General features: G+C 37.7%; 1 protein-coding gene across 2 annotated transcripts; it reads left to right on the top strand.

The window, feature by feature from the left end:
• The first annotated feature begins 1,730 nt into the window (after nt 1-1,730).
• On the top strand, nt 1,731-24,708 carry LOC100893068 (carbohydrate sulfotransferase 15). Of its 2 annotated transcripts, XM_030990641.1 has the most exons (9): nt 1,731-1,836; nt 7,953-8,110; nt 8,642-8,772; nt 11,359-11,584; nt 13,926-14,018; nt 17,172-17,325; nt 19,658-19,808; nt 21,518-21,662; nt 23,764-24,708. In XM_030990641.1, exons 1-9 carry the CDS (start codon nt 1,826-1,828, stop codon nt 23,946-23,948), a joined length of 1,254 nt encoding a protein of 417 aa, XP_030846501.1. In that variant the 5' UTR covers nt 1,731-1,825; the 3' UTR covers nt 23,949-24,708. The 2 variants fall into 2 exon arrangements, with proteins under 2 accessions (XP_030846501.1, XP_011662499.2); XM_011664197.2 differs by lacking the exons at nt 1,731-1,836; nt 8,642-8,772 and having other exon boundaries at nt 7,959-8,110.

Here is a 24,708-nt window from a genome sequence, read left to right as displayed (position 1 = left end):
GGGGCACTTATCAGAGGGATAAAGTCTTAAAGTGGCATTTAAAAGAAAGGGAAGGGGTGCACTTATTGGAAAAATAAAAGGAGCACTTATCAGAAGGGAAAATGGTATTTGTAGGAAAGGGGCATTTCTCGCACCTGAAAAACTGGCACTTATTAAGAAGGGGGAACGAGGCATTTATTACAGAGGAAAAGAGGCACTTATCAAAGTAAAGGGGCATTTATCAGAGTCGAATAAGGGTATTTATAATATTGATGAAGGGGTCGCACTTATTACAAATGGAAAAGTGCACTTATCAGACGGGGACATCGCACTTATTAGAAAAAGGGGTACGTGTTAAAGTAAAAGGGGCACTTATCAAAGGTAAAAATGGGGACACTTATTAAGAAGGGGGAAGGTGTATTTAATACAAGGAAAAGGGGCATTTGTCAAAGTAAAAGAGATGCCTTCATATTAGAGTAGGGGCACTCAGAAGTTTGAAGAAAAAAAGGTTATTTACCCCCTTCCCCCTCCTCCCGGAATGCCGAATCTGCAATATCCTGATTTGATTATGCTTTATCATAATGTATGTCACAATGAAGCATTACAGTGTGATTTACTCAGAATATGGGGCCATCAAAACTAGTCATGATATCAAAGTTTTTAAAACGCTATTAAGCTGTCCACTGAAACAACTTTTCTTAATTAAATATAGGCCTATAATATTTATGTTGTCGTGCCACACACACAGAAACGAAATGATTAGATAATGTGAAGGATAAGGCATGTTATGCTATTCCAAATGATTTGATGTCTTGTTGCAGGATGTTAAAACCACTCTGTACAATCATGTACGTGTACACAGGCGTGTACGCAGGGGGGGGGGGGGGGAGGGGGTTAATCCCCCCTTCATTTTTTTTGTATGTGTGTTTTTTTTTAAATTAAAACAAATAAAAAATGCTAATAGATGACCTAAAAGAGTTGACCTTACCCCCCCCCCCTTCCCCCTTATTCAGCGGCTGGCTGAGTCGCTGCGATTTTTGTTAGGACAAAACAAAACAAAACAAATCCTCTAACCCCCCCCCCCCCCCCCAATAGAGCATTAACAAAATGTCTGAATGTCGAAAACCAATTAAATGTGTTAGGTATTGGCTGAGATATGACCATCTGAATAAATAGATTTCCTATAGGAACTCATTGTTATTTGCTCTGGCTCATAACATTACGAGCCAGAGCAATACATGTACAACACTGAGTTCCTATATGACATCTATTTATTCAGATGGTCATATCTCAGTCAATACTTAACACATTCAATTGATTTTCGACATTCAGACATTTTTTTATGCTCTATTGGAAAGTGAAGAGAAATTCTATTTAAAAAAAATTATGATGTCACAGCTTCGGTACTTTCTAGGCGACACAGTTCTCAAAATTGAATCATCTCACCAAAAACTTTTGCTCGGCAAAGATGGCCTTAGATATTGGAAACGCCGGAGATAACAGCGTTGTAGTCAGGTTGGTTTAATTAAAATATCAATTCGACATAAACCAATATATATAGTGGTTGGTTTTGGTTGGTGAGCTGGTGTATACGGCAAACAAAGCGACGATAAAACTCTCCGCTCGTCCAGGAGTAAATAAAAGTACTGGTATCATAAGTGGTATGCATGGCCAGATGCTACCTGTCATGCGGGCGCTTTAAAGTGCGGGCGGGTTATTAAAAGACCACCGCCTCACTTCGACTCGAACAGCAGACATCAACAGTTACGTGTGTGCGGAGATAGGGGGAGGAAGTACCGGAAAGTTCCATCATTCTACGTGCTTGTACGTGTCACAAATAACAGATATGAAGATAAGGTAAGGAATTTTTTCTCTCCAATATTCGCTGGTGTTCTTTTGTTCCTTCTTCATTTCCCATTTTGTCAATAATTCATATGCGATCAAGGTGCAAATGGGTAGGGCCTATGCACTTGGGCTAAAACACGAAGTATGCCATGTTCGTAAAGTAATCATATTTAATGCACAAATCTTTGTTGAGTGCCTCGTTATAAAATATTTCAGCTTTTCAGTTTTGTTTCTTTTATTTAACATGAAGAGAAAAATACAATACTTTAACAAAACATGGCATATTTACAAAATTGATATTCGTGAACCATTAAGACATCTACATAGCATACGTTTGTATGGCATTTACACTAAATCATTTCGAAATTACATTTGAAAAAGGGAATTTTTGACAAAGTGTCATTTATAATAAGGTAAAAGTATAATAATACAAAAAGCAGAGTATACAGACATAAACAATGAAATGATATGGATGATGGGTGTAAGAAAGAAGAGAAATAGGAAGAGAAGGTGAAGAATGGGGGTCAGAAGAAGGAGGAGAGAGAAAAGGAAGTTTTTAGAATAGAATGTTCAAGGTCGGAAGTCACAGTTGGTATAGTTGTGCATTATATATACGAATTCAATCATAATAATTTGATATGTTTTTTAAAGCTGCCACCGTTTTTAAGCTGTTTGAGATTCGGATCAATGGTGCTCCAGTAGTTTGGTCCTGTGTATGTTTTTTATTGGCGAAAACTGTCCTGGTTAGAGGAAGATGATAGTTTGTACGTGTTGCATGTCGTGTTTGGTATGTGTGCAGGCGCGTACGCAGGATTTTTTCAAGGGGGGGGGGGGGGGGGGGGGGTTTTAACATTTATAAATTAGGCCGAAAATTTCGCAACGACTCAGCCAGCCGCTGAATAAGCGGGGGGAGGGGGTAAGGTCAGCTTTTCTAGGTCAGCCATGGGAAATTTTTTTTTTTTCATAACAAAAAAAAAAAAAAAAAAAATCCAAAGGGGGGGGGGTGTTTAGGGTGGTTATTTAGGGGGGGGGGGGGTTTACAAAAAAAAATACCAAAGGGGGGGTTTAACCCCACCCCCCCCCCCCCCCCCCCCCCCCCCCCCCCCCCCCCCCTGTGTACGCGCCTGTATGTGTGTATAGCGTCACTTTTTGTAAAGAGTTCAATTATGGCTGATGGAAGTTGTGGAGTACATATGAATATTGACGTATATGAAATTTTCAATAGGATATTAGAACTAGTTTACAAGAGAAACCTAAAAATTTGGATGTAACACAATAATTTTGAACTTCATTAAAAACCTATCCTATCCATTTCCAAGTAAAATAAAATAATAGGACGGTAAATAATATGTATTTTTCAAATTTTGGTTAGTCCAAATGTATGTCCACCAGTGTCCACTTCCTTAATAATCAATCTAATATTACACAAATTGTCACAATTTGGGGTTCACTGCTCCTCTATAACTGGTCATAAATCACGATACTTTTTCTGAAACTACACTCTGTGCTCTGGCCCAGCGAAAAGAATCTAAAGAAATGTAAAGGGTTCTTTAGTCTGTGATGATGCGTGATTACATAATCAACATTGTCGCGTCAAATGAATGTCCTCATCAACATACACATTATCAGGTGGTGGTGGTCATGATGTGAACAAAGAGAGGCTCTCATTATTAGTCCATCTGTAGTAGGGTCCATGATTGTACCATCTTCGAAGCCGCCAGGAGAAAATTTGTCTGGCATGTGCTTAACTGGATCTTCCTTGCAGATACGTAGATAAAAGGTTCCAGCGTAGCTGCAAACTTACTGGCCACTTTCAAAGGGAAATATGCTTTCGTAATGATAATTACTTTTTGCTACCACTCGTCTGTTAATGCGAGCAGTACACAGTGCTTACCTTTAGAAGGCAGGAGGTATCTTATCAGTATATTTTTATTCAGTTTGAGAGATTGGATTCCAATTCCTGGTGTTGTTCAACACAATTTGGTGTGGTCAGATATGAAGTACATGACAGAATCAAATTGAAGACCATGAGTGTTCAAGCCAAATGCAAAAGTGATGTTAAATAGTGACACTTTGCGGGGTGATGGGGCATATTAACACCGAAGTTTGGGGTTGAAAAATAATTCCAGTACTGGTGTCAGACAACAGTCAACACCTAACTTTGGTGTTGATTATTAACACCAAACTAGTGTTAAGTGAATTTGATTCCAATTTATGGTGTGGTCATATATGGAGTGGGCCTACTTGAAAGACTTAAATTCAACACTCCAGTTTTTGCAGTGTTGGATCATGATGAGAGTTGCCTTTCCTAATGATCGAAAATCATGATCAAACGACGATATATCTTGTAATTCATTTGAGATATCTTCCTCTTGTACTGTATGTAAAATGGACAAAAAGTATGAACGTCAAAATGTAACAATTGAATTTGGCGGGATGACATGAAATGACTTATCCTTCACTTCATCCGATCATTTCTTTACTCCGTGTGGAATGATGACATAATTAATCAAGAAAAAGTGTTTCAATAGACAGATTTGCGGTTTGTAAAAAAAACATTGAACTATAGGTAGTTTTTATAACCCCCATATTTAGATTAAATCACACTTTTATGTTTCATTGCGCCATACATATTTGTGTAATATCCAACTTTAAAATGTATATTGACTAACCCGTTCCCTATCTTGTTCAGCTGCACACACCACTGTATGTTCGGGGTTTCAAGAGGGAATAAATGCCGTCCGTAATATCATTCCGTTTTTTTTTTCAATTTGAAAGTCTAGTTTCTTTGATTGTTAATTAACCCCTATCCTGTGTATTTACAAGCGAACGATTTTAGTTATCAGAATCGATTTAATATCCCCTTTTGAATGGTTTGAAATGCCATCACATTTACATACACTAAACTCATTAAAATTTGACAAATAATAGCTTTGCAATTATAATCATTCTTTATCGGATTTCGTCTGCTTGAGCAGTATTGGTCCATTATGTGACGTCATTAAACATCTTTCTGGCGAATATCTCGTATTTCCCAGATGCTATAGAGGTGGTTGTATTTGTATTTGTATAAATCACCCGATATGTAGTTGACCTAAAACTTGTACGATGACCATCTGTTAGCTTTAATACTAGTTTCTAGTGATACATTAGTTGACATATTTGTGATTTTCTTTGAATTTCCCCTTTAAAACAAAATTATACACTACTCAACATGTTAGAAAGGTCGATTTTCTTCAACTCGAAAGACTAGACGTAAAACATTCCAAGCCAAGTGTCCGCTACGCCTAAATCAATATATGAAATTTCTTTATCAAACAAGGATTATCAAGCACAAACGTTATTAAAGTTAATGATTAATAAAATAACAATAACATGTTTCAAAGTGAATAATTATTAATGAAATGAAATAGGTGCACTCTATCACGACTATATCTACACGAGAATCCCCGAACGGGATAAATAGAAACGCGGCGGTGAATATGGACAAATTTGCCTAGAACAAACAAAAATGATTACAATAATATGCCTTTCTTCTATAGCGCATATAACATTATAATATAACGTCTCTATGCGCTTCCAAACCTTAAATTAGCAATAAGCCATAATTCTCTCCCTCTAATCGATGTGACTTTGGTGCCTAAAGTCTTGTTCAGACGGGGGCAAGTTACCCCAGGGTAAAGGTCGAGTTAAGAGCTAGTCGGGCTAAATATGGCGAGGTAGGTGGAAGGCTATGAGTAGTGGCCGTCTGAACGATGGTCGTGTTAGTATATGTACAAATGAATATGTTCCTATTTTAGAAGAAAGGCCTGTATGCTATGAGAATTCTTTTGAATTATTCCCTGTTGATATAGCTGATGTTCTTAAAAGAAATTTTTGCTTTAAAAAATAAGAAGTCTACTGGTGTTGACGGGATTAGTACCTTTGTTTTGAAACTGTGTGGGCCCGAAATAGTTCGGAGCATCACATACCTAATAAATAGGTCAATTAGTGAAGGTGTGGTTCCAACTAGGTGGAAAATAGGCAAGATAATTCCATTATTTAAGAAGGGAGATAAAGCTAATCCTGATCATTGTATATTATTCAGATAAAGACCCTTGTAATATTGAAAATGTTTTGAATATTGAATTGCATAAGTTATATTCTTGGATGAATTGTAATAAGTTGAAAATAAATTGTACTAAGACTGTTAGTATGCTGATAGGCACTAAATATATGTTGAACAGAAACAGTAGGTTGAACTTAAAAATTAATGAAAATGATATTGTTCAAGTTGACAAATTTAAATATCTAGGTATTTTTATTGATTGTGAATTAAAATGGAATGTACACACCGATGAATTATGTAATTATGACCAGATATGAAAAGGAGCACTGATGGGAATTGAAAATGGACACCTATTGCAAAGGAAAATGGGAACTTGTCAAAGGAAAAGGGCCACTTGTCAAAACAAAAGGGGCACTTATGCCAATGAGGGGCAATATGCAAAGGATATTGGATTGAGAACATAGTCTAACTTGAGTTATGTGAAAGGGACAGTTGTCAAAGGAATACTATAATTGTTGTTTTTTATATCATTTTTCTAAGCAATAAAACAAATACTTGCAATATCAAACGTCAACAATGTTATAACAAAAATATTTTCATTTCTATTTTTATATTCGTATATTGTCTAAATGACTTTTTGAAAGTACATGTATGCAATTCGTATTTTTCAATGTACATGTACTTTTACATTTTACTATCTTACTTCTATTATTCAATATACTACACTATACATATTTCAATATTGACAAATAAATTGTAATTGTATTTTTTGTTTGAAATATGTAATAAGTCTTTTACATGACCATTTCAGCCATGGGGCTGCGACTCATGTTTTTAACAAAGTTAAAGGGGCACTTTTCCTATGTAAAAAGGGACACATTTCGAATACTTAAAAAAAAGTAGGGGCACTGTCCCCACCCCCCCCCCCTCTCCATGGGGAGGACCGCATCTAATTTTGGCGCTCTCCAAAACAAAGATAGATGTCAGAAGCATATTTGCTAGATCTCCTGGAGGAAGAACATGCCTTGATCTTCTGGTCAATGTTGTAGGCCAGCTGACGAATCATGGTGCGCCCGTAATGATCGCCCTACAGTCTGCTCATGCTCATGTGAAACTCGCTGTAAGTCCCCGTACTCGATCTAAACTCGCGTAAATCTCGTGGGCAACTCGACATGACTCGCAGCACGATCGTCGTGCTCGTACTCCACTCTTGGAAACTCGAATAGCACTCGCGTATACTTGAAGGTGGCGAGTTGATACGAGTTATGAAGAGTGCAGTGCGAGCTTGTTACGAGTTATGCGAGTATAATACGAGTGTAAGCGAGTTCACTTCGAGTTACAACGAGTCAGTGAAAATGTTCAGCGCATGGCTAGCACAATTCCCTAACACAGTAGCCCTACTAGAGGGTAGCGTAAGTTTACCGTGTGGATGCTCTCAACTTACACATGGGAGTAACTGTGACCTTTCACGAGCTATCTATACACAGAGTTTGGCCAACGGCCAACTTGATTTCACTGGGTCACATATTCTTTTGTTTTGTGCTTGCCCAACAAAGCAGTAGTCGCCATATTGTATAGGCCTATGTTGGTTCTGTTTGTATTACATTTGGAGGAATAAAACAAAATTACTATATAAAGTGTTTTGTATTGACTTACTTGACTTGATGGTATAGATAGGTCTACCTCTTGGGCGTTTGCCACGTACATTTCCGTTGAAAAGGATGTGGGGTATCTTTTTGGATTCATTCTGTTGATATGTCCAAAGTTTCTCAATATTTTTGTGGCAACCCTGTCAATGATGGTATTTTTCCATGTTCAGTTGTGTTCGTATTTGTGTGTTTCTCATCCTGTCAAGTCTGGTCACACCGATCATTCTCCTGAGGCATGCCATCTCCAAAGTGTGAAGTCTATTTTCATCAACCTTTTTTAATGTCCATGTTTATGCACCATGTGTGTATATATATCTATTCAAAAATATCAGAAATAATAATATGCTTCGTACACGAAAAAAATAATGATTTTCTTCTATATAAAACAACATATATAAATAATCATAATCTGTTCATTTCCTTTCGGACAGAGTGACATCGGTGCCAAGCACCGCGGCCAAAATAGCTAGCAATTTATTGTTAGCTGTGCTGATCCTCTTCGGGCTGCTGCTGTTTTTCCCCTGGGATCAGATGACAGTTCGAAATGCCAGCAAATCTATCCCTGGTTTTAGTGCCCCCAATCCAGGAAGTAAGTTAATATTAACATTGTAGTAATCTTTAGTCTGTGATGGTGTCATCGTGAAACTCTCTTCTCGATTTTTGTCAGTGACTTACCCTTCTTTGTAAAATGTGTTCCCATCGCAGGTATTTGCTTTCTTTGTTTTTTGCCTCCTTCTGCTTTTTGAATTTCTTTACTGTACTGCTGTATCTGTTCATTGATTACCATGATCAATGAGAAGGAATCAAATGTGAATTTCAATGATATTAATTGACCAATCAAATTGAAAGAAGTGGTAGGCAATTTTCGTTTCAGTTTCCAGAGGCGACGGCTTAAAATTATGTAAAGTTTAAAAGATCACGAGTTAAATCATTTATTTTAAGTGTACAAATCACCAATATGTATCTTTCTCTTGAATTGTAAGTCCCTATACAATGTTAACTTCGGCCCTTGGGCCAGAGTTGGGTCGTGCGTGATATACATTTAACTGTAATTTATTAACATCTTCATTATTATCTAATCATTGATATTATTGCTAGTTTATCGTGTTGAACTTCACAGGTTATTACAATACGCAGTCTATTGAAAAAGATAACGGCTCCCTTCTTCAGATAATGGAAGAGCCCACATCAACTATAGGCACGACAAATTTTACGTCGTTGCCGCGTGCTCTCTACCAAATGGCGAAACCGGTAACTATTGTCTGTCTGTTTGTTTGGGTTTGTTTGTTTTTACCACGAATTTTAAGAGATCGAGTCCTATCCAGCTCATTTTCTTTGTACCATCTTCTATACCGCCAGGAGAAGATATGTAAGGCATGTGCTTAACTGGATCTTCCTTGCAGATATGTAGACAAAAAAAATCCTTTCTAGCTGCAAACTAACATGCCACTTTCAAAGGGATAATGATAATTACTTTTCGCTACCACTCGTCTGAAAAAAGAGCAGTGCACATTACTTACCTTTCCAGGAGGCAAGCGAAAGGAAATGGAGCAAAATTTCCTGAAATATTAATCAAAATTACTCGCCTAGGCATGTATGGGAACTAATCTGACATATGACATCATAGAGAACTGTACATGAACAAATTCACTTTTTTTTCGTGAGCCGGAAGTAATCGCAAAACTGTCAAAAAGTTGAAGGTTTTAAGACTGTAAAATTTTACTATTTTTCACAAATTAAAGCTGCTGTCATACAATGTAAGCTAATTTCTTGACACAGATAGGCTTTTGGATTCATATTTTATCATCTGTTCGATGTCCCCCTTGGTAGTTTAAATAAAAATTGAAATATGAAGGATATTTCTCCGTGAACAAAACCACTACTCAAGCTTTCCAATGATATTTCCTCGGACATCAAAGGTAACAGCACACCAGTAGATTATATTGTGGAACCATAGAAAACGGTAGCTGCTTGGAATAATGTGTTGCCAGTTGGGTCTCCAACTCTTCAAACTCCTTCATTTTATCACGGTACAACGATGATGTGGGAGTGTCTTTATACGTTAAGTGGGTCATTCACTTGACTCTCAAGACAAGGTTTGAGGGTTCGAATACCAGCCCAGCAGAATAAGTATTTGTTATTATTATAATTATTATGTTTATATTTGTTTTAGTTGTAGTAGTAATATTAGTAGTATTACTATTAGTATCATTACTACTATGTGTCAACATGATGTTACAAGATCTTTTGCTTCATCATTTGCCTCCAAGACTTAGTGTCGAGTGAATGGTTTCTGCTCTTTCTCTTTCACATGAACATATGTCAAAAGAAACTCTTAAAAGTGTTGAGCTAAAAACATGAAAATTTTTCAACCGACACTACCGTGTGAGTAAAAAAAAAAAAAGGTTTACACCTTGAAAATTGATAATTATTTAAAAAATCAGCTGTGAACAGTAAATTATTATACATCTTATGAAAGAGTGTTTTATCCCAAATCATTTGGTATCATTCTTGTGTGGTATGTGTTCACGCTTGGATGAACAGGAGGCATTGTTTGCGAGAGTGCAAAATTCGACTTGCGCCTAAGTGATGCCTACACCATGTATTATGTTGATATAAGCGGAGTGAGAGAATGAATTGAATGTATCAAATGAATTGCATATGCTTTTTGCAGAAGCAAAGTCACACACGCACACACACGCACAAATGTTCGTTGATATTTGATATTCGACATTTTATATGTGTATAGCATGATTAGTTTCGTTAGGGATGTTATTTGCAGAAGCAAAGTCACACACGCACACACACGCACAAATGTTCGTTGATATTTGATATTCGACATTTTATATGTGTATAGCATGATTAGTTTCGTTAGGGATGTTATTTGCAGAAGCAAAGTCACACACGCACACACACGCACAAATGTTCGTTGATATTTGATATTCGACATTTTATATGTGTATAGCATGATTAGTTTCGTTAGGGATGTTATTTGGATCTGCAAAAATCGATTTAATAACCGAATCCCAATTGTTCTATTTAAACATCACATAAGCAACTTCTGCGCACTCTCGCAAGCAGTGCCTTCTGTTCATCCAAGAGTGAACACATACCACACAAGAATGATACCAAATAATTTGGGATAAACCACTCTTTCATATTAGATGTAAAATAATTTACTGTTCATAGATGATTTTTGAAATAATTAGCAATTTTCTAGGTGTAAACTTTTTTGACTCACACTGTAGTTAACACTCTCCATTGCATTTATGTTTATAAAAAGTGATTTTGGGCATTTGATATCCTAAGTGGTTGGGCAATCAAATCGCCCAACAGCAGATAACCATCTTTAATATACATGTACCTTGCACCCATATGTCAATAGGCCTACTTTCAAGCATGCCAAAAAGATTATGTCTTTTAGCACTGATCATACTTTATTCAACAATATATTCTTCCAATAAATTTGCTAAATTCATTTCATAAAACTGTATTTTTTCACATCCATTACCCAATTCCGTTACCCCACCATCAATAATCTTTGATTTGAGGTGTACCTATTGTTTTGTTATGAATGTACTATTCTAAATTACTTTTTAATACTCAAGTCTTTTGTGCGGTATCATTGTGTTATTATTTTTGTAAATTGCACTCAATTCAGCCGCTAGCCTGCCATGTGCAATGTATTTTTGTATACCACAACAAATAAATTGAACAAAGAGGCAGTTGTCCGGGTGGGGGGGGGGGGGGGGTAGTTGTTTTCTTTCCGGTATTTTCGTCATGATTAATTGTTCATGGCACAGCTTTACCTGTGATGAATCTCCTCGCTGATACCAGGTTTTTGACGCCCTACCGGACGAGTTTCTCCCGGGATACAAAAGCCCCTGCTGGGTGATACGGACCAACGCCAAGGACAATAAAATCAGATGTCTTCCGTACTTCTACATTCTTGGGACACCCAAGAGTGGAACCAGCGATCTCTGGGATAAGATCAGTGGACACCCGGACGTGATAGGGGGGATTTTGAAGGAACCGCATTGGTGGACCCGGCGTCGACTGGACGGTAAGCTATGCATGGCTATGGTCATACCTTTGTAATGATTTTTGTGTGTGTTTGTGAATGCAGCATTTATATTAGAGAAGTAGAATGGCGATAGTTTAATATAAATCGGACCTATGATATAAATAGGTTATGATTGGGTGTAATATGATATCATTATATTTCTCTGTGCGAATCTCAAATTAGATCTTCGGTCAGTGTATTGTAATTATTAGTCACAAACAACTCTACTGTTGACGTGTGCACAAATACAATTTTTTTGTTTTCTTCACTATTGGGCATCTCCCTTAACTTAACGGACTACTCAGAACGTAGTTTTGGAATTCCCTTACGTAAAGTGATTACAAAATCATAAAATTCTTAATATTCGTCCGATTTCGTTCAAACTTTCTTTCGGAGCAATTTGCTGTTTAGTTTGAATTTTTCTTCAATACCTCAAGGGATGAGCTTGACTTCTGATTCCATGGTTACACCACAACGAAGAGGTGTCGTAGTCGAGTAAATTCAAATTCAAATTCAAATTTCAATCCAAACAGATCGGATCATTCTCAATTTTTGTACATTGGATAACACATTTCAAAGTGATAGTGTAACAATGATTGATGACTGAGATGATTGAGTGTAAGAGTAAAGATAACAATAACCAGGAGTGACACAAATTAACATACTACCGCATGTCTCATCTGAAATATAATACAGACTGTCCGAGGGATGGCAGCCCCCCCCCCCCCCCCCCCCTGTCGAGAAAAAAGGGACTTGAACTTGGCAACTGACAATCTTTTTTTTCTTTCTTTTCTCTCCTTCCTATTCTTTCAATCAACATTTTGTTTAGCAGGCTTCGTTGATAAAACCTTTTTGGTTTAGCTCCTATTTGTAGTTTCCTCTATATACTCTCTCCGATTGGCAGCAGTTGTATTCATATCCGTTGTGTAATTTCTGACCGTCAGGGTTCAAGTGCAGTAACTTTATGACAATAACAATAGACACTTAATTCAGATATTCCAATTCTGACCTATGGGCTAATAGCGCCTTCAACTTTCATTCATTTTCACTCAATACCCCCCCCCCCCCTGTTTTTTCTCCTTCTACTGATTTCTCTCTCTCTCTCTCCCTCTCTGCATCTAGCTTTTTGCTTTCTCTCTTTCTCTCTCTCTCTCTCTCTCTCTCTATGTATACAATTTTATATATGTGTTTGTGTGTGTGCGCGCGTGTGTGTGTGTGTTTGTTTGTGTATATATATATATATATATATATATATATATATAAAAGTGCGAGATTTATCAACTCTGACATGACAACGGTTGTTCCAGAATATGTAGGCGTGAAGAAAATGGTCTAGGAATGTGAGATATAGCTGTACTTTACAATTGTATTACGAGCTTTCGGCTTGTGAGGCCTTCTTCAGGTTCTGAAATTTGTATGCCATGTGTATTTGTTCATACAATATATTTGTTTTTGCCAGTGATTGCACTTCAGAACCTGAAGAAGGCCTCACAAGCCGAATTGTGAGGCCTTCTTCAGGTTCTGAAGTGCAATCACATACAAAAACAAATATATTGTATGAACAAATATACATGACATACAAACTTAATATCACTTAATCATAGTCAAGCATCATGAACATAGCAAATATTAATACGGGAAACATTCACATATATCACATATATCACATCAACTGAATAGACACACCGACAGCCCAACACACAAGCAAGGTAAAACACTTTGATGTATTACACTTTGATATTGCATAATCGTTTCTAAGTTTATTCCGAAAGTATTCATCGTACTAATTTTTGCTATGTTCATGATGCTTGACTATGATTGAGTGATATTAAGTTTGTATGCTATGTACATTTGCTCCTACAATGTATTTTTTTTAATGTGTTTTCACGTCAGAACCTAAAGAAGGCCTCACAAGCCGAAAGCTCGTAATTTTTTCCTTCTCGCTTTCCGCCTTTTCTTTCAATATTTCATATTATGATGATGTTTCGATGACTCTGACCTTATTTCTGTTTGGCTGAAATCTGCTGTAGCGTTTGCTTTTAATTATTTCTCCTCTCTCTATCTCTCTCTCTCTCTCTCTCTCTCTCCCTTTCTCTCTCTCACACGCATAAACACGCTATATGATTCTCTGTCTGCATTTAAGTACTCTATACACATCGCCGCTTATTTGGATAATAATGCCTATGGTGTTCCGGTAAATATCGAAATTAATTCTAAACTGTATTTCACTCCTTCCTTTTCATGAACTGCATGATGCATATTTTGAGCTCCCGAACTGCAGTGTGGTTTTTAATAGTACCCTTTTTTCAACTCAATTCACAATTTTAATTTCTTCTTGTAGGCGTGTCGTTCGAATCGTATCTTCAGGGGCGGTCTACAAAACTAGTCAATACGTTCAATCAGGATGCTTCAAATAAAGACAAGCTCATCGTAGGTACGTATGCAGGCCATTAATTTGCTCCAATTACCCAGACTTCAATTTGAATTCTTGTTAATACTTTTTAATACTCGTTATATCATCTGAATGGAATTTGTACTGTATTTCATCGCAGTTTTTCCTATGTTACAGTCAATCGAATTCACGTATCTGTATACGTCTATGCAATTATTCTCTCAGTAACAAAACAGAAGGCCTTAGTTTTTTAATTTTTTTCTCATAAGGCTTCAATGTATTTTGAATTTATTTATTTTTAGTACACTCATCTGACATGCTAGCAATATTTTATATTTTGTATTTTTTTGTATCTTTTTTTTTTGTTTTCTTTTTGTTACTGCTTTGTTGTTTTGATGTAAACATTTATTATTTTGATATATTTTTTCTCATTTGCTTTGTGTTTCTTTATATATATATATATGTTTTTGAATGCTTTTTTAAATGATTGTATGTTTGATGTAAACTTGCATATTTAGTCTTTAAATTTTTTGACAAGTCTTGAATAAAACCTATTTCGAATTGAATTGAATTGTCATTTCTATTAAATAACACAAGTTATTGGACATGGGGAAGATAAAATTGGTCAAAAACAAAATAAAAAAACAAGCTGTTTCAGTCAAAAAAATACTTTACTATGGAATAAGAAAACACAAATAAGAATATTACACACACACACACACACACACACACACACGCATGTATATATATGAATCAAGATATATATATATATATATATATATATATATATATATATATATATATTAATTCATAACGTCGACAGAATACACAAGCGCTTCATCATGATATGCGTGAACGTTTCGTGGTTTTCCATGGTTATATAAATTATAGGACCTTACCTCATTGTTATATCATTTATAAAAGTACGTGGACACATACTCAACACGACATGAGTGAGTTACAAAAAGAGCCATTTTCTTTCTGGTTCTTGCTAACATTCGAATAACACGGCTCGATTTGACAAATGATTTACATATATATTTCAAGAAACAGGAAATGAAAAAGGAAAGAATGGTTAACATGGAATTGAGATAGAACGTATATTGTAGTAATTGAAAAGGGAGGGTGATGTAATGTCGGAAGAGAAAGGGAATTTGGATGGGAAATGGAGTGAGGTTTTCAATAAGTAGAGAAATAGAGCGAGGGGGTTGCAAAGGGTACAATCACATAACACATACTAGTTAAGCACATTAAACTTATATACGTTTACAACGTAATGGTTAAGAATATAGTTAAATAAGCGAAAATTCAACACTATTTCCTTATCAAACATAATAAGAAGCAAAGAAATTATATCATTAGAAATTCAAAAATATAATGCATCTTGATATGTAATTTTTGCAATTATAAACATAAAATTTCGATATGAGTGAGAAAAAGAGGGATATGATCGGAGAGAAGATTGTAAAGAAGAGAGAGAAAACAGAAATGATACATTTCTAGCCGGAATATAGGCAGTGCTGTGGGCATTACACGATTCAGACACTGAATTTTAATTATACAAATTGTATTAGTTTGTTTAAGTACGTCAGAACGAAAAATTGAGAAAAAATATAAAAAGGTTTTGCATCATATACATATTTATTTAATCAAACATATGTTTACAGAATAAAAACATGATTCTGGTGGGAAACAAGTAAAAGAGGTATCGGGGACAGGGGACAAATACCCCAAGCGGACCTGAAGGGGGTGCAAATAGGCAAATCAGAGGACACGCAAATACAAAGCAGAAAAAAAAAGACAGAACAAGAAAATCATTATTTATTTCTTTTAAGGATTATATGAGCCTCAAATACGAACGGTAAAAAAACGTTAGAAAAGAGGTTTCGAGGGTTGAAAATGCGAGAAAAAATTTCACTCGGTCGCGATTCTTTTTTACAAACATTTCTTTGGGGTTTCGCACCCATATAGTATCATAGCATTTAGATAATGAGTATGAAGATTCACATTTCAATGATAGAGGTGCAAGTCTCGTCGCTCTGCTACCCATTATATAAAGTTTCACCAGCGTCTTATCAAATATTGCGCCCCAATCAATAATGGAGTGATCGAAATAATATTTGAAAGAGTTAAACATTTGAAAGAAACCTTATTCCTGGACTTTATATTTCTAGCTTTCCTTAATTTTGCGCCCCAATTGATAAAGAAATGAATAAACAGAAAGGGGCTGTCTCACGGAGCGGCAAATTCTTGCGAACGTAGTAAATTTTGGGGTGTCGCCAGGGTTCGTAAAAAGTTGCAAGCAAGAAAGTTTTTAAAATCGACACATTGAGTACCAGGAGTCAGCAAAAGGTCCTAAACATTCACAAATTTTTGCAAAGGATTGGCAAATAGTTCCTAATCTTCACAAAATCTGTCGCTAACATTTGCTTACAGTCGATAATAGTCGCCAACTGCCTTTCGCAAACACGTTCACAAACATTATTTTACCTAGTTGTCGCTAAACATCGCTGAAAGTCGCTAAACTGTCCGACAGAGGCGCACCCTGATATTCGCCAACATTCGTCAGGAAAGTGGGCGAATCCAAAATGCGCATCGTTCGTAATGGGGCTTTCATATTTCCCCTCCAAGGAATTTTGGGGGAATTTTCGGCCGGCGTGGAGCCTACTATGGGCCCTAAGGCGGGCCTCTGGATGCTCACCTGACTGTTATTAAATGCCTAAAACCCCTGAGCTTCATGGGAAACCCCTTGACCCCGCCGGGGCTTTGCCCCTGCCAATTTACGCTCCTCTTCCTTCGCTCGCTTGGCATTACCTAGTCGTAAATACTTTAGCCCCCCCCCCTCCCGCGGCGCCCCCCGCCCTACTTTGAAAAACGTTCCGCGGGGCCTGCATGTAACTTGTAAGAGTGGGGGTGATGCGGATTTTGTTCTGCCCCCCCCCCCCCGAAAAAGACCGTATTTTTTTTCTTTTACGCCACTGGCACTGCTCCCTCGTCCCCCGCATTTAACCCCCCCCCCCCCGGTCATGAAAAGAAATCGCCGCCCCTGGCTACGTGCGACGTCCTTAAGTTAATGTGACTTCCTTTTAAGGCACTGAGAGTGCTGTCACACGTAGCAGTCCACTATGTCGGCGTGCATATCAAAGTCCCTAGTGATTAGGAACTCACCCTTGTCTATTCTTGTATTTATTTCAGGTGATGGTTCAGCTTCCACATTATGGGATAACCACAATTGGATGGAAGCATTCGGAGTTAGAAAAGAAGGGCCCGAATTCGTGACCGCACAAATCTTGCGTGCCGTTCAACCCAATGCAAAACTATTTGTGATACTGAGAGAACCCGTTTCAAGGTAAGAATACGTTTGTTTATTTTATGGTTTTGTTAAGTTTAGTTTTTTTTGTAATAATGAATTATAGTAATAATCATGGAAATAATTATCTTAATAACAATAGTAATTACACAAGTAATTGCCCAACCAATATTATGAATAGCGTAAATTCTTTTCACCCCAATGATGAATTGATCCCTAATATGATTCCTAAAAGATAACAAATCTTCTTTAATACATTTACAGGGCAATGACAGACGGTTTCATGTATTTTGCACTCAACCTTATACATATACAGTGACACGCAATTATACCAGTGGCCATGGGCGTCAATCCGAGCTTGAGCATGGGTGGGGGGGGGGGGGGGGGAGGGGGGGACACAATTACATGTCATCTTTACAGTAATTGTTACTTTCAAAGTTAAACCACGTTATACTGCTACACACACTCTCTCTATAACTCTAGTTACTATATCCTGTTTCACGACGTTTACTTTCATTGGTGAACGGTTCATTTATTGTCTTTTTTTTATCAGCATTTAGTCAAGGTTTATCGATTTATAACTTGCCACTACATCTTTCATTTCATGTACGGCATCTGCCTATCTCTATCAAGAAAGTTTAAACGTATACACGTTCACAGTTTGGTTTTTATCCCAAGAAATTTGACTGACACCCCGGGTTCAACACTCCTCAATTTCAGGTGTTAATGTTATGTGTTTGTTTTTAAAACCGTCTACAGGTTTGGAGAAATAATATTACCAGGTGATGGAATTTTCATTAATTTTTAGCATGAGCAGGGGTCCATGTGGACTTATTTTTCCACACAAATAAACTTGTTAAAGCCCCACTGTCCTAACTTGTAGCTACTTGCTCCCTCTATAAAGAAAACTTCCCCAATCGGTGCCAGTTGGTCCCCCATGATCCCCTTTTTCTTATGTTAATTGAGAGCTGAGTTGATGAGATAGCCACCTGTCAGTGACCTGGCTGGGTGATCTAATCACCATCTGGCCCAGTAGTATGGATGGTCTTTAAATAAATTTTAGAATCCAAATTTTATGATCAAGTTTCATCTTTTCACGCCAAATCGTAATGCATGATAATGCTTACTTGGGGATCACATATATTCAAATGATAAAACTCACTTGTACATCACTTGATCCAGGATTATACAGTCAATAAACTGTTGTTCCTATCCATGGTTTCCTTTGGTTGGAGTTGTCATCATATTTATCTGGGGCATCTTTGCACCAGTTCTCAAATCCAGATTTGAAGCGATTGATAGTAGTACTCTCCACAATATTGCCTGAAAGTGAAAGCCCATTCCACACATTGATTATTTTCTGGCTGAATGAGTTTTTCTTAAGTGTCTTCCGGCATATTAGCTTGTAAAGCTTAAAGATAAACTTGAGTTCAGATCATGCGATTGCATTGTGTGAGGAATCGATCAGAAAAGGTTGACCATCTAGCATATAAGTATTAGTGTGTACTGCAAGGTTCTGAAATCATCAAAATGATAAGAAATTCGGCCCAGTCTTGGTATAAAGTTACAAGCACTGTACACGGAAAGATTTATATGCGAATGCACGGCGAACATTTAGCACAGAAATTCCGTCTCGATTGTTATGATGTTACATGCCATATTTAGAATATTAAGGCATTTGAAGAGCCATGCTTTTCATTGAACATTTTGTATATGATGTTCTTCCACACATAATACAACGATAACGCTCACAAATTATTGTTCATATCTTCCCAGAATCAACCTTCTCTTTAAAGGCCAAGTCCACTCTCGAACATAACTTTATTTCAATGGAAGCAGAAAAATCAGACAAACCAATCAAAAAAAGTTTGAGCAAAATCGGGTAACTAATAAGAAAGTTATGAACTTTTGAAAAAGTATGCAAATATATAGACCAATGGAATTCACTACACAAAATGTCAATTTGGTTATCAGTTTGTGACGTCGAGTCCTCACTATTTATTTATTTATTTATTGCCCAAAACTTGATTGCCCCATGCCTTCGCCCAGGTTATATGATTTGTATGGATGTTTGCTTGCTTGTTACTGAATTTGCGGGTGGTGTTCCCCCCTTGATCCGCCCCTGCGTTCTTTTTACAGTCAAGCTTGTGTTATATAGTGGCCACCTTTCTACAGATGCCACCTCTCCACAGATGCCACCTCTTCATAATGGCCAAGTATCCCCCCCCCCCCTCGACAAAAAATTGCGTGTTGTAGGAGTAGGACCTGTCCAGAAAGGTTATCTGTCTACAGTGGCTACTAACTAACCATTCATCTTGACCCCCTTTTCGTTACTTTCGTTGATTCATTTTTTGTTGGTCGTTGTTTACAGATTGTACTCTGGCCACCTATATTTCCACCGCAAGCCGCATCCGGGACGATTTCATAACGACTCGGTGGAGACCATAGCCAGGTTTCACAGATGCACTGCTACCTTGAGCGCCCGCGCGTGTGCATACACAACCTCGCAACAAAAGGGCGTGGTAAGTAAGGTTCGGGTGCCGACTAGTCCACGATCTGGCCTATTTCATTTTGATCTCCACCACACCCACGCTTACTCCTCGTACTTACTTGCTGCCAGCCGATGATGGCGTGATCATTAAATAAGACGCGTCCGGCGGTCCTCAGGCTGAGCTGGTGTGAGCATAATTATGAGTTTGTTTATAACGCCATCTTCGACGGCTTGAATCAAGTGTGTAGGGAATTATAAAGGACCGGGCAGATTCTGGACTAGGTGACGACCGATGTATGTCCTCTCCGAGGAAATTTAACCATTTGGTTTCAAACCCTGGACATTTAGTTTTTAAAAACGAGACCATTGCTCTATCACTGAAATGTCTTGCTACCTCGATCTGTTCGCAACTTCAGTACGATACTAACTGTGGGAGTTTCATTTATCTTTGACTTTGATTGGTCGAGTTTCAATAATTGAAAGGGATAGTTGAGTTCTTGTTTAGACCGCAAATGCCTTCATTGTGTATGGTATTGCTCTTATTTTTATTCATGACATTTCTCGTGCCCTTTTATGACCTTAAATTGCTATGAAGGTAATTTTAGGCCCCAACATGAGTGAAATTTAGCCACTACGATCATACCAATTCAGCTCTATTTTCAAAAGAATACGGTTACCGTTAATTAATTAATAATATCAATACATGGGCCGGCTGGCTGTGCGTATTATACCCAACACGAAAAAGCCAACACAAAGCCAAGATCGGCATTGGCTGGAATAAAACGTACAAGGCGTTATTTCGTTTTTTAAGGGCTGGTTCAAATTATCTAATATTTGTGGTGGTACACAAATATTAGAAATGGTTAAATATTAGTGGATATTTTAGCCGTCTTTAAACCGATTTTGATCAAACAAAGATAATCCTGTCATTTAAATTGTATGTTCTTTCAAATTTGACACTCAGTTTTTGTATTATCTCACAAAAAAATGTTTTGTGTAGCGCCCGCTCAGTGCAACAGAACTCAACTATCCATTTAACTATATTTGCTTGAATGTTGAGAATGAAAAATGAAAAACAAAGTGTCAATAAAGTATCAACAGTAATAATAATAAGAATGGCTAAATCTGTAATCGTGTTAAAACGATGTAATGACGTCTGCGTTTGCCGTTAGAGGACGTGATTGTAGCGATTGTGTAAAACAACAAATTCGGATGAAGTTGGGACTATTTTAAGGAGCAGGTCGTATTTCTGTATTGGGAAAAGCTTCACTATTACTATCTATAGCAAGTTGTAAGAAGTCTCTTGCATGTCGGATAGTGAAGATAGATAGGTCAAGAAATACGGCTGAACGGACTGAAATGGCACCAATAGCAGTAAAAATGATAATAATAGTGATTGTAAGAACAAAAATAGTATTTCATAATCATAAAAAGTGATTATAACAATAAGCAGAAGAAGAAAAACGAGAAGGAGAACAAAAACAAGAAAAAGAGTTGGTAATTTTTTTTCTCAAAATAATTCTTACTCCAAGCAAAAAGAAATTAAAATAAATTGAATATATAAAGACTTATGTAAATAAAGACATGCTCACTTGGAGTTATAAAGAGTACTATTATGATATTAATGATAATGGTTATTAATAATGAAGTAGATGATGGGAAACATATACCATTGTTCCTTTTAACCTACGCCACTGACACTTCAAGTAAAACGACTTACTTTACTTTCATTTTACCTAGCGTCTCAACATCGGTTTATACGCCATTTACATCAGGGACTGGTTGAAGGTTTTCCCACGTGATCAGATGTTTATTCTACGACTTGAGGACTGGCATGAGGACTGCACGGAAATTTTACCAAATATCTACGCATTTTTAAATCTAAGTAAGCCAACCACAATATTATATTGTCGTTCAATAGTGTATATATATATATATATATATTGACTTGTAGGGTGTGCATTATTATAAAAATAATACGCAGCAGGGAGGGCGTTAGTAAGAATTGCCCACACTTTTGAAACACACAGTATCGAAGGTACCGAGCTCGGGGGGGGGGGGTATTCACATATTAGGATATATGGGGTGTGCCGCTCTAATGAGTCACTTTTTCACAAAAATCCCTATACATGGGTCCCATTTTTAACAAACTACCATTAAAAACGGATCCGTCCAAACATGCAAACACCCCCAAAACAGCCGAAATTTGTGAAGATTGGGTCTTTTATCGAGAAAAATGCCCCCAAATGCCCCCTTGTGATGGGTAGGTGTTTCGAGGCTTTAGCGGCACACCCCCTCGAAACTGATTCCCCCCCCCCCCCCCCCCCCCCCCCCCCCCCACCCCCACCCTGGTACCGAGTGTATCATGCGTTTTATTGACCGGTCATTAGTTAAATTACGTGTTAGGCAAAATAAATGCCTGGTCACGTGTACGCTCTAAACCCATCACTTGATTAGGATCCGCTTCATCATCTTAAAATATAAAATAATTGCGTGCTCCGGCGTGAAATATTATAGATAAAGTGACTGCTATGAGAGGAATAGTTGTTTTATAGGCTCAAGGGAACGTTGCATCCTGATATCACTCGAGGCGTGCCGAGGGGTGAAAGCAAGATGCAACATCTCCGAGAGCCTATACAACAACTATTCCTCTCTGAATCATGAAGGTTTCGCGGGCATAGATTACGGCGCGTGGGGGTACGCACACTTGTTCTGACACCGCGGACCCCCCCCCCCCCCCCCAAAAAAAAAAAAAAAAAAAAAAAAATTCCTGGGCAATGTGGCAAGAAAAATCGGCTAGAACATAATAACAGGCAGAAGATGGCAGCCAGATTTGGTATCAACTTAAAGCCTAGACATCAGAAAAAATGTTAATAATACAATTTAAGTGGAAATTCCTGGAAATCTAAACATTTCCTCTGGATTTATGAAAAAAACATGAATAATTGGTCCATTTTTCAGTGAATTACCCTATAATATATTATTAAGATTGTGTATCTCGTGCAGCCTCTGCACGGAAATCGTACGGAGCCCGTGCAGCTTCCATGCAAAGGTTGCGCGGACAAGGCGCGGTGACCGTGCAACCACCGTGCCGTTTTTAAGCGATCTCTGGCCTCCATGTTCACCGAAAAATCGTGCGTTTGCTGCATGATCAGCGCAAGTCCTCCGTGCGATGCCCGTGCCGGAATTGTGCAAGGACACATACGACATGTCTACGGACTACGGGCTTACGATTTTTCAAATTTGTATAACTTTCTGCGAAAAAAATCGTAGAGGCCGCAGAGCCCTGCGGAGCCCGTGAATCCGTACGAAAATCTCACGGCCCTCTTCTGCCTCCGTACGGAGGCCGCACGGAAAAGGGGATACGGGCAGGATACGGGCTCCGTAGACTAATCGCAGGCCAAATGTAATCTAGGCATATGTGACCGCTACCGTTTGTGACCGTGGGAATGCTTCGGCGGTCCTATAATTGGTATAGGTCGTAGATATTTTAGGCCGCACGCCTACCGCGGCAAATGTGACCTAGGCATTTGTGCTGGTATTTTGCGTCGCGTTAACTGTCCAAATCGAGCAAAACTAATTAATATGGTAAGAGCTGTCTAATATTCAATGTTACTAGGCAACCATGTCGTAAACTACCTATTAACAGCAACGATATGTGAGTTGGTATGAGAAGAAGCGGGGGATACTTTACATGTATTTATCGCATAATTATGTCCATAATATTTACGATTAAATCTTTAAATGAAAAACAATCATGAAAATAAACAACCTGAACAAAAATCTGACACAAAGTGCAAATATACATTGTATGGGCAAATGACTTAATAATAAACACCCTCTCTCTCTCTCTCTCTCTCTCCTTCTCTCTCTCTCTCTCTCTCTCTCTTTGTTTTGTTACAATGTTATTGTCGAAAGGTTTTGTGATTTGTTTATGTACTTTTGAAAAAATTGTATGATTCATATCTTTTGTGTTCTATTCGCAGAAAATTTATCGGAGGATAAAATCATGGAAATCTGTCAGTCTCGAACTATTAATACCAACCTCAGAACTGCGCATAAAGTTGGAGACATGTTCAATGAAACGCGGACGATTCTTCAAGAATTCTATTCAGGGTGGAACCAAGAACTGAGTGAATTACTGGGGGATGAACGCTTCCTGTGGCACTAATGGTGAAACGAAAGAAGGCACTCATCTTTTTTTTTACTCCGGAAGGTTCGTTTTTCCAAAGGTTCAAAATTCCGAAACCCAAATTTAACTTATCAAGGGTTTCAAAATTCCGTTAATTAAAAAGGGTTCATAATTCCGGACATTTTGTTGCATTATTTTGAAGGTTTGTTTATCTGAAGTTTCATTAGTCCGAAAATGAAGTAGGGTTCATTATTCCGAACGTTGGTAGTTACAGAATACGATATTGTTCTATGTAATTGTTGGGATTACAAGCCCTATTTCATTTTCGGAAATACGGACCTCCGGGATGATGATACTTCTTCGGGTTAACAAACCTCCAGAAATATGAGCCTTCGGAATTGGGACCATTCGGAATGATGACCATTCAGAGTGATGAACCCTCGGAATCACGTTCGTTCGGAATATGAACCTTTGGAAAACGACATGTAACCTTACGAAATTAAGTCTCAAGCTCAACAATAATACCAGGGTAGAAACTTTGAGACTTCATCCAGAATTTAATTTAGTTTTTCGTGTTTCGTGCGAGTTGTTTTGTCTAGTGGACTGTGGATCAAGAGATACGTGGTTCGAAACCCTGTCGCAGCTGCAACGTCATTTGCTGAGATATTATACAATTCATTTTAAATAGACTTTGTCATTCATTTACACGTAAGAAAAAACAGTTGCCGCATTTTTGCGGCGGTCTACAACACTATATCTGTACAAGCCTTAAAGGTAATATGTCTCATTTGCAGGCCCC

Source organism: Strongylocentrotus purpuratus, unplaced genomic scaffold (assembly GCF_000002235.5).
Source record: "Strongylocentrotus purpuratus isolate Spur 01 unplaced genomic scaffold, Spur_5.0 spur5_scaffold_19, whole genome shotgun sequence".
NCBI lineage: Eukaryota > Metazoa > Echinodermata > Echinoidea > Camarodonta > Strongylocentrotidae > Strongylocentrotus > Strongylocentrotus purpuratus.
The sequence above is the reverse complement of the archived record's forward strand: the minus strand, read 5'-3'. Positions and strand labels throughout refer to the sequence as shown.

Bases quoted from the DNA above. Each gene is read 5' to 3' on its own strand.
- LOC100893068 (XM_030990641.1), top strand. The intron at 11,585-13,925 runs GTAAGCTATGCA...TTCTTCTTGTAG, and splicing joins GACCCGGCGTCGACTGGACG to GCGTGTCGTTCGAATCGTAT. The intron at 14,019-17,171 runs GTACGTATGCAG...TATTTATTTCAG, and splicing joins TAAAGACAAGCTCATCGTAG to GTGATGGTTCAGCTTCCACA.